An 11,024-nucleotide genomic window follows, 5' to 3' on the forward strand; every position below is an offset into this window, starting at 1 on the left:
AGTCATTCGAAGGGGCTGCCCAGGGAGGTGGTTGAGTCACCAGCCCTGGAGGTGTTTGAGAGACGTGTAGCTGTGGTGCTGAGGGACAGGGTTTAGTGGTGGACTTGGCAGTGCTGGGTTAACAGTTGGACTCAATGATCTTAAAGGTCTTTTCCAACCTAGAAGATTGTATGATTATATGAAATTATATCTAGATATACATTTATATATATAGATAGATACATAAAAGAGCCAGTGACAGAGCCAGGTTATTGAACCTCATTGTGCCTTAAGTCTCAAAAATAGTATTAAAACTCCCACTGTAATGTGCGGAAAAATGTTCTAAATGAAAGGTTCTAAGTTGTGCAAAACACTGTTCCAGCAGGAAGAGTCTTGCACTGTGAAGTATTAAGTACTTAAAATTGTCATACTGGCTATTTACTTCCATCTGCTTCATGAGTAAAACATATATGATGGGTCTGATCTTTACATTTTGAAATGCATGATCTGTGCTGTCAAAGGATGCTACTGCACTTAGGATTCAACATTTTACAGTTGCTACATCTTACACTTTGTACGTCATGCATCCTAAAAGCAACATACTGCCAGGACCTGCCATACTGTTAACAGTGCCTCAGACTACTGCAGTTGGATATACCAATTTTAATCACTGTTAATTTTAACTAATCCTACAAAATATTATTTGGTGGTGGCAGTTATTCCCAAAATTAATTACTTCAGGAAAAGCCTCATTCAGTCTTTGAGCAAGTATTGCTTGGCATTAGTACGGGAAAGGAAGAAGATTAGAATAGATGAACGTTTATAGTGCAAAGAATTAATTTTTGGTGATATTTTCATTATTTTAGGTTGCAAGACACCTTGCTTTTCTGAACAAAGAACTTGAGGAAGTGTGCCCACATCATATCAAGTCCTGCAAGTAGCTAATAAACACACTGACCACCTGGAGCACTTGGGGTCAGAGTTTCATTTGTATGAAAAGCAAACACCTCCTCCAGCAGATCTCTCCTCTCGGATCCCTGCCTTATGGGCATAAGCAGAGAAGCAAATCAAAGACCAAGTTGGGTGTGGCATTGGCTTATAAGAGACAAATTAACATCTGAATTCCTCCACCGCCAGACAGTATAGAGGTAGCTGCCTGCGTTAATCAGTGTGTTGGGTGCAGTTCTGCCCGCAGGAGCAGAAGCTGTAAGCAAAAGCCGTGCAGCCCTGCACAAGTGGAGCTGAAGCGCAACGGTTTGTGCTTAAAGCCTGATGCATGAAGACGTGCACTTGGTAGAGGCAGCCTTTCCAGTCTTAGCCCTCTCTTCCAAGACCAAACTTCGCACAAGGCAGTAAAACTCCCACGAAGTATTTGATTTAAAGGTCTCACTAGGGTCCTCTAAAACTAACTGCCATAAGTAGGCAATATGACAACCTTAGAGTAGAACAAGAAATAATGGAATGCAAATGTAATTCTTAACTCAGGGGGAAGAGGAAGAATCAGTTGGCAATACAGTCCCGAGTGTAGAATTATGATGTATCAGCTCTGTTTTGTTCTTTTTCTTACTACCGTTGAGGATAATTGGGTTAGAGATCAATTAAGCAAACTGAACATCTACAGATCCATGGGCCCTGATGGGATGCACCCACGAGTGCTGAGGGAGCTGGCAAAAGTCATTGCTAGGCCACTCTCCTTGGCCTTTTAAAAGTCCCAGAGAACAGGAGAGGTGCCTGAGGACTGGAGGAAAGCCAATGTTACCCCACTCTTCACAAAAAGCAGGAAGGGGGACCCATGTAACTATAGGCTGGTCAGCCTCACCTCCATCCCTGGAAAGATGATGGAACAACTTATTCTTGGTGCCATCTCAAAGCATGTTGAGGAAAGGAAGCTTATCATGAGTAGTCAGCATGGATTCAACAAGGGGAAGTCATGCCTGACCAATCTGGTAGCTTTTTATGATGGCATCACCAGATGGACAGACAAGGACAAGGCAGTGGATGTGGTCTGCCGTGACTTCAGCAAAGCTTTTGACGCGGACTCCCATGGCATCCTCACAGACAAGCTTGGGAAGTATAGACTGGACCATTGGGCAGTGAGGTGGATCGGGACTTTGTACATGGGCCTGTAGTGACAGAACAAGGGGGAACAGGTTTAAATTGAAAGCGGGGAGGTTCCGATTGGATATCAGGAAGAAGTTCTTCCTGGAGAGGATGGTCAGGCACTGGCACAGGTTGCCCAGAGAAGCTGTGGATGCCCCATCCCTGGAAGTGTTCAAGGCCAGGCTGGATGAGGCTTTGAGCAACCTGGTCTAGTGGAGGGTGTCCCTGCCCATGGCAGGGGGGTTGGAACTAGATGATCTTTAAGGTCCCTTCCAACCCAAACCATTCTATGATTTATTCTGTGATTCTACTCCAGGTGATCCTGCTCCGGCAGGGGGGTTGGACTAGATGATCTCTAGAGGTCCCTTCCAACCCCTTCCCCTCTGTGAATGTGAATAATCAGAGCTGTTAGAGCCGAGAGGAGAGGTAGGCCATCACAACTCTACACGTTAGTCATGCTTGCTTTTATCCATCTTAAACGCAGGGCCATCCCTTTAGGGTAAGTTTTACAAACCTACAGACTTCTGAAATGTTGACGTGGATTCCACAGGAGCTCTTAAGGACCAACAGCTGTAAGAGGCAGCACCCAGAAGGCAACTGTTCTCTTTCCTCACAGGAACACACAGCCTTCAATAGGCCAGTTTAAGGGAGGCTTACTTTCCTTCTGCACAGACTCTAAGGGGGACCTTATACCCTACCTCTTCCTTTTCATCACCAACACAAGCAAGACAATCAGCTATCTGTTTTATTTTTCAGGACATTTATTTTGTAGACAAAGTGTTAAAAGCCAAGGAAAAGGGAAATTTTTCAACATTTCCCCGAACCAACATTTTCTAAATTCACATGAAGGCTGAGTTATTCTACTCTTGCACTTAACAGTTCACGTAGAGTAAATTGAAGGCACTGGAATAACAAGCTTTTTCAGCCACAAAACAATTTCCTTTAAAAGCTTCCATAGTATGAACAGGCTTTGCTGTTTTGTATTCGAGGACCAGGCCTTCTCCCATTTCAGTTTTAATTAGTTTGGTGTCGACAGCTTTACCAGCATTGCCAAAATGAGTACTTAGTCTTATAACAGCTTTGGAGGGAAGGCCAGGAACCAGAGCTTTCAGGTCTATCGTCGATTCCTGCCCAAAATTGAGAACCATCATAAAGACGCTGTCTAATCCATCCAATTCCCTCACATACGCAAACACGTTACTGTCGTTCCAGGCGAAGCACGTCCAACCCCGCTGAATGGGGAGCTCCTTGTTGCGAAGGGACGTTAACTCTCTGTACAGACTCAGGGTGGAGTTGGCCCACGTCATCTGGATCTGCAAGAGACAGCGTGAACGGGGTCATGTCTGCACCGAACGCAGGAAGTACTGCTCGCCTCACACCCAGTCTGCCCAGAGCACCCCTGTTCAATCCCAGTTTTGGCAATTACCTCTTCAAATTTGTCTGCAAATGCCACTGAAAAAACGTTTTCTCTCCTGCACTTGGACACTTGTGGAGTGGCAGAGACAGAGGTTTTTAGGCACAACAGAATTTTCCCAGCACTAACAATATTTATTCCTTCCACAATCTCCTTAAAAGTACTGTGTTCTCGGAATTAGGCCACAGGCAAAGTTTGATACTGAGCTTTCTTCATTAACCTACTGAAGTCACAGGGTTTGTTTCATGTTTTGTGTTTTTCCTGGCTTAGCTTTATTTTCTTTTGCCTGCAGTTCCGGTCAGCACCCTAGCTCAGCAAAATCTGTTGGATTCACTGCTCGGCTGCCTTGAAAAAAAACGTATTTACTCACGTTAGACATGGTGCACGTGAAGCTGTTACTTTCCACAGGAAAAGACAAGATTTAATATTAAAATGATTAATCATTCCCAATCATCCCTTTAAAGAGCCAAATTGCCACATCTACATCATAACTGCAGTTGCTCTGCTTAAATGAATATAGATGAAGTAGGCTCCTTGCTGGTGCAAGGATTTCTTTTTCTAATAAAATTTTGAGGATTCAGTGCTTTTTTAATTTTCTTCCCTGGAGTTTATTCTTATCAGCTGCACTGCCAATTCCCACTAACTAAAAGAAGTCGGAGCACACCAGACGCATTACGAGACAGAGGCACAGGTATAGAGATACCTACCTCTACGTTCACCCTGCGGTAGTCGGAGTGAACAGGTAACCAGCTGCTGTTGCCGTCAGTGAAGCCAGCGTTACCTTCGCCATCCCACTGCATGGGAGATTTCTCCGGAAAGGTCACCTAGGAAATAAAGCAGTGTCAGAGCCACGGCCAAGGAGTTACTTCTTTGGATTAGTACAGCAAGAAGTTAGCCCTTGCACAGCAGGCGCTCACAGCTGCGAAACGATCCCCGTTCAGTACTGCCCTCTTTGCTTCAAGTTAGGAGCTAGTAAGGAGGCTGTAATCCTGCTCGTCTACAGAGAAAATGAGAATCAAGACAGTTCCTGAAATGCAGAAGAACGGATGGCCTCAGGGATGCAGCATCACTGGGAAAACGTGGGATTCCCCAGTGGCTCCAGTAGAGCTGCCTCCCCTTGCACAGGCAGCTGGGTAGGAGTTCACTAGTGACGGGTAGGATGATGTTCCAGTAGTATCTGGACACACTGCGAGTGAACATGTGAGGTGAAGAGTCCTAAGGAGAGCAGCTGCTAAAGTAACTGTAAACAACGAGTAAATGCCACTCAGCGTCTGCTCCTTTGTAACTATCACACTTGTCACCTTAGAACTCCTTGAGCTTATGTTTGCAAGGGGGACGGTTCGGACAGGATTACTTGCATTAGAAAGATAAAATTATTTCCAAGTGCAAAAACTTCATTGAAAACCAGCTGTTAGCTGATTAAAAAGTGTTGGTGGAAAAAGCCTGAAGTTCTCATTTTGAAGGATTCAGAGGAATTCTGAAAAAGCTTCCTCATTGTTACTGAAGAGCTTGCCAAAAGATCTGACACTTAAATTTAATGATATAAGAGGGCATAAAATATTTTGCACATACTTTGGGTGTTTGTTTTCCATGAGAACTGTTTTTCATATAAAGGGCACTTTTCAATACCATCTGTCAGAACAGCAGCTCAACAAAAGAAACTGTCACTTTGCTTTGTGACATTATAAATAACGGGTTTCTCCTTTTAGCATGTTCTGAAAAGCAGGAGGGAAAAAAAAAAATCCTAAGTTTTCAACACCGGTAACACTCCCTTTCATCTTTACCTCTCTTCGCTTCTCTTGAAGTGTGTCAAATGCTGGGGCTAAAAACTATGCCCTGAACAAATACTATCCATCTTTCTAAGGCACCTGCTAATGAGGGAATCCTCCTCTCCAGGCAGAGTGAAGAGCAGTTCCGTATTGTTACCAAGTCACGAGCCAGAGTGAACCCTGAGGAGCCAAGGGCAAGCGGCTTTTCTGAAGAGTGTCCTTCTGCCAGCAGTCAGCAGCAGCAGGAAGAAAACACAGGACCTCGCTGTGTCTCAGAGGAAATGGGATTCCCTTTGCAATCACAATCGTTTCCTCACATCCGAATGAGACAAACCTGGTGATGATCCTGTGCTTCTTCAAGTACCTCTTTAAGCCGACACCGTCGGTACCACCACCAGAGGCTGTCTCATTCCCTAACAGAGGCTTTCCACAACGAAACCGCTGTCTGCCACAGGACCGTATTCCCATGGTGCTCAAACATGGTCGCAAGAGGCAGAGCTGAGCCACTCCCGTTTGGGCATGGCCTTTTCCAGCCCTGCCCGTACACCTTGGATGAGAAGACACAATGAAGTCACTTATGATCATGGAGAACACAAGAAATTACAGGGGCTGAACCTGAAAACCCACATAGTCAGCACAGTGAGAGGCACGGGCAGGGTTTTAATCCCTTGACGTTGAATAAAATCACAGAATCACAGACTGGTTTGGGTTGGAAGGGTCCTTAAAGACCATCTAGTTCCAACCCCCCTGCCATGGGCAGGGACACCTTCCACTAGACCAGGTTGCTCAAAGCCTCATCCAGCCTGGCCTTGAACACTTCCAGGGATGGGGCATCCACAACATGAGAGAGGATGTGGCTCAGGTGCCTCTGTACAGTCAGAGCAAAGCAGCCTGCAGGAGGTGGTGACTGCAGATGCGCTCTTCTTATGAACTCCCATTTCCTTTAAAACAGCCAGGAAATAACGGGACTGTGACAGCCATTGGGGTACTTCTGTGGGAGGAAGGAGAGAGACACTGACTTGGCTCCTGTCGCCTCGGATGACTGCGACACCCTGCTCCCGGTGTTGGCACTTGCTGCCCTTTCTGCTGAGGCAGAGCAAGGCCACTGCACACCATGCAAGGCTGATCTGGCAGAAGACGGAAATCGGGGACCCTGTAAGCTTAGCAGTTCAGACATGCATCAAGGCCTGGTTCTGGTCTCTGGCCTGGCCCCTTCCACATGTTATCCAGTGGTTTTGTTGGCTTTGAGAAAGTACGGATTTGGTAACTAAACAAGAGGTCTTGTATTTTTGAAAGTTCTGTTACTCAGAACTAAGCAACAGGATTGGGGTTCACAGGCTCTTCGCTTACGTTCTCTGATGCGATGTTCTCCATGCCGATCTCTTCCCCGTAGTAAGTCACGGGAGTACCAGGGAGGGTTAAAAGCAGCATGTTCATAACATTGACATACTCCTTCCCAATCCGAGATGAAATCCGAGCAGCGTTAGGGCTTCCAACCTGAGGAAAATACCACTCTGTCAAAGACACATTATAAAATCCCACACATACATGGGGCTGGGCAACTAACTTAACAAGGTACCAGGGTTTTTTTGTTTGCTTTCTCTCCCTTCCAGGCCTGTGAGGGCAACTGTCGTTATCCTGGCGTCAGCACAAACTTCTGCCCCAAGTACGTTAGCCCATAAAAGCCCTACAGCAGCACACAGGACAGAAGTGAGGGGAGATGACAAATAACTCCCCACCGTTAAGGGTCTCGGATTTCTGCCACTCTCTGCTGTGCAAAGGTGGCGCTTGTGGTGAAGAGATGGTGGGCTCGAGCCCACCTTTTCCCTGGGCTGTGAGAAGGTGGCAGCCCCGAAGGAAAGTGCCCCCAAGGCAGGCACGCTTGACTATGGGACTGGAACAAGAAGGGTCTGAGTACAGGAAGGGACACAGTGACACACGAGTAGCTGCAGCCCCACGTGGTCAGCAGACAGACTGGTTGCCTTTTTCTGAAAGCCAGAACAGGGGAAAGCTGCTTCTAAATATTCTCTTTGGAATTTCACCCCCTCTCCCAGAGACACGGGCGATGGCCGTGAGGATGTCAAACCGTATTCTCGAGAAGCGTTTGATGTGCAAACAGAACTGCTCTCGTGTTGCTTTTGCGTGAGTGATCAGAGCCCGTGGTTTCTGTGAACTGCCTATGGGGAAGCTCTTGGACATCCCAAACATGCTTCCTAGCGAAGACCGGCAAGGCTTCAAGTTAACCGCCCTCAACTGGCTGCTCCATTCTTCCTAGGCCCTGGGATGTGTCCAGAACTGATTGCACCGAGTCAGTTTACGGCCTAAGATAACTGCACCAATCCCATCCGCACTGGTGGTTTAAGCCAATGCCCCGTCCTACGCTGGAGACACCGAGGGAGAGCCATGGCCGTAAATTCCTTTGCATCACCCTTGCGTGGGGAGCATAACTTGGGGAAGGGTGGGGCGGGCAGCCAGTCGGCCAATGCCAATGACTCCAGCAGCTGGGAGTTTGGTGTGGGTATCTGCTGTAGGTTAGCCACGGGCTCGGGCTACTACCGAGCCCACTGACATCAGTGTGCGTGGGAGAGGTTTCTATCACCGTAAGAGGAACCACCACCTATAGGTTTCTACCCCCTACAGAAACAGGCCCTTCCTATAAGAGTTGGTATCACTTACTGCCCAGTTTGGCCATTTTCCTGCAGGCATGTTTTTCATCCACAAGTTGACAGCTTCAAAAATACTGTTGCCCGACAGATTTTTCATGTCAATTAGGTTGAAATTGAAGGGAAAATCTGCCTCTTGGATAAAAGTTGTTCCATAATACATCATTGTTGCTTCAATGTCTCCCTTTTCATCACCGTCAGAACCCATAAACCTACAAAGAAGTGCACAAGTACCTTTTGTGGCTCATTCTTGGTTTTCACAGAGTGGAATGAAACTCGGAATGGTGCTGGACACACTTAGAAAATAACGCAGAATTACGTTCACTTCCCTCCTCCCCGTCAAAGAAGATTAATACAGGGAAACTAGTATTTTGTAAAGGAGACAAGGAGAGAGATTTCTTGGAAATTTCTGGAGGAAAATCTAAAAGTCATTGGTAGGAGAGTAGCCAGTGATCCTTCCCCTCTACTCTGCACTGGTGAGGCCACAGCTGGAGGACTGTGTCCAGTTCTGGGCTCCCCAGTACAAGAGAGACGTGGACATACCGGAAAGAGTCCAGCAAAGGGCCACGAAGACTGGAGCATCTCGCTCGTGAGGAGAGTCAGAGCTGGGACTGTTCAGCCTGGAGAGGTCTCAGGGGGCCTCATGGTCGTAGATAAGTATCCGAAGGGAAAGTGCAAAGGCGAAGGAGCCAGGCTGTTCACAGTGGTGCCCAGTGACGTGACCAGAGGTGATGGGCACAAACTGAAACTCGGGAGGGTCCCTCCGAATACCAGGAAATACTTTTTCACTGTGAAGGTGGCTGAGCACTGGCACAGGTTGGCCAGCGAGGTTGTCCAAGGATGGATACGTTCAAAAGCCACCTGAGCGTGGTGCTGGGCAGCCAGCCCCAGGTGGCCCTGCTTGAGCAGGGGGTTGGGCCAGACGACCTCCAGTGTCCCGTCCAGCCTCAACCCTTCTGTGATTTTAACAAGCTCTGACTACGTGCCTGACACAAACTGTGCTATTAACACTCTACAGCAAATCAGCCACCGAGCTGGTTAATTACAGTGTCTGTGCTCCACGCAGGTTGCCCATTCTGTTGCCTTACGTGCAGTCCGTAGGCACAGCAGAGCTACCAGGGCCAATTCATTTCCTTTCCCTCACACACTGGGGAAGATACACGCACCACTGTTTGCATTTGAGGAAGAAAACATTTTACGGCATATTATTTTTGAAAAAACCCAACATCTTATTGCTAGCAAGAGGGTGACAACTGTCAGAGAAAAATTTGTTAGGTGTAATAATGATTACCTGTATCTGCCAGGCTCACTGCTGAACTGATTCATGGTTTGACGGAAGCTACGGATGATGTCATGCATACCAACTTGTGTGGTTGTGTAGTCATGGTAGAGCTGGGAATAGGCGGTGATACTCTCCTTAAAAAAAACAAACAAACCACCAAACAGTATTTCCCATTAGTTCACCAATATTTTAGATTTCAGGGCTCTCCACATTCTTCCCGTCCTTTCCCGAGACAGTGCACCAGTCCAGATAAATGTGGTGTCAGGTGAGTTTAGCATTCCAGCACTAACCGTGCAGAGCTGAGCAGCACGGGGGGAACTCTAAAGATACAATAGCAGAAAGATGGTTATTGTGGATCCCACCCACAGCGCTAACCAACCGAGCCCGCTTGGAGCAACGAGCACAGCAGTGCTGGGGTCACACAGCAGGCTGGGAAGGTGGACGTTCCTGTTGTTGTAACTCAGAAGCGATGCTTGTGGAGCTGACCAGTTTTACGGAATCCCCAGCTCTGCAGGGGAACAGCGTCCTAGTGCTGGCACTGTCTGGGACCGTCACTACCTCAGCAAAAGCAAATAGCATAAATAACAGGGTGGCATGCTGGCCGCCTCTCATTGCGACAGACGGCCAAGACGGGGCTTTTTAGGTTTACTCTGGTTCCCACTAGCAGTGTAGAGGGCGGCATGCTAGTGACTGCTGCGGGATCCCAAGCAGCAAGAGCCCTGAGCTTAGCTGCTGTGGTGGGCTCCCCAGAGACAAGCAACCTTGAGATTAAAATCACAGGACTGGTCTTTTTAGGATACAGACCGAAGAGCAAATTATTTTAAACAGAAAATTCAAGAGGAACAGCGCCAGAACAGAATTACAAAGTGTATATGGACAATTCTCCTCACACCCACAGCGCTCCTGAGGTATCTCACTGACCTACACCCTCAGCCCAGGGGCTTCTTTCTAGTACGTGCTCCTGCAGAGTGCCCAGGAGCCACCTGCCTCCCAAGGGACACGGCTAACTCCGTCTTCCTAAAGCCATACTTAAGACCCCAGAGAGTAAATACAGACTCTGTTGCCCCAGTGGGAAATACGGGGGAAAAAGCAAAGGCAGAACATATACATTACGGGATTCTGGGTCTTGTTCACTTGAGGCTCATCTCGGAGATGCGTTGCTTCTAAAAGGAATTTAACAGCGCTGAAACTAAATCCATCAATTCCTTTGCCAAGCCAAAATTTGATAATATCCTAGACAAAGGTAAAAGTTGAGAATGCCAGGTGAGCCCATCCTGTTCAAAATAGCATGTACTTAAAAAAACCCTAAACCTGTTAGTAGGTATTAATACATAACAATTCATTATTGAATTTATACTTCAAATTTATTAGAAGTTAAAGTGAATCATATCAAACTAAGGTCTAGATAGAGCATGGCTTATTGTCTCAGCCAGCACAGAGAAGAGAGACTGGTCTATAGCTTCTCCTGTAATGCACAAGGCCAGAGCCAGGGCACGACTCGCTAACAGCGTGTCTCATCCATCCTTTTCTAGTCTCAGCCATCACAACAATCGGGCTGGTGCCGGGTGCTTTTGGTGGCGAACACCCATCACGGCTGCACACAAGCGGAACACACCGATTCGAATACGCAAGAACGTGTCATTCCGCACGGACCTTGTGTCACCGGTTTTCTTATATAACAAAGCTCTTAAAGCCTTTGTGCTCTCTTATTTGACTGATGTGAAAATGTTATTTTCTTTCCAGGCTTACTTGTTGATTTGCAGGAACATGAAAAATTATTATCCAAGTGTCACGGTTTAACTCTGTCTAGCAAAATA

At 47.0% G+C, this 11,024-nt stretch overlaps 2 protein-coding genes across 2 annotated transcripts in view; one reads left to right on the forward strand and one right to left on the reverse strand.

Moving 5' to 3' along the window:
- The window catches only part of PREPL (prolyl endopeptidase-like), an 18,542-nt gene extending 17,622 nt beyond the window's left edge, over nt 1-920 (forward strand). Inside the window, exon 14 of the mRNA XM_010147239.1 lies at nt 846-920. Within this exon, the coding sequence (XP_010145541.1) occupies nt 846-920 (75 nt within the window). The remainder of the gene's footprint in view (nt 1-845) is intronic.
- Nucleotides 921-2,951: 2,031 nt separating this feature from the next.
- On the reverse strand, nt 2,952-10,440 carry SLC3A1 (solute carrier family 3 (amino acid transporter heavy chain), member 1; the record flags this gene model as incomplete). Its single annotated transcript, XM_010147240.1, has 6 exons — nt 2,952-3,392; nt 4,201-4,317; nt 6,613-6,759; nt 7,939-8,137; nt 9,217-9,341; nt 10,321-10,440. Coding segments are annotated over 6 exons (1,149 nt in total), but the record flags the coding sequence as incomplete, so codon positions are not given.
- Between the last annotated feature and the right edge of the window lie 584 nt (nt 10,441-11,024).

Source organism: Eurypyga helias, unplaced genomic scaffold (assembly GCF_000690775.1).
Source record: "Eurypyga helias isolate BGI_N326 unplaced genomic scaffold, ASM69077v1 scaffold16812, whole genome shotgun sequence".
Lineage (NCBI taxonomy): Eukaryota > Metazoa > Chordata > Aves > Eurypygiformes > Eurypygidae > Eurypyga > Eurypyga helias.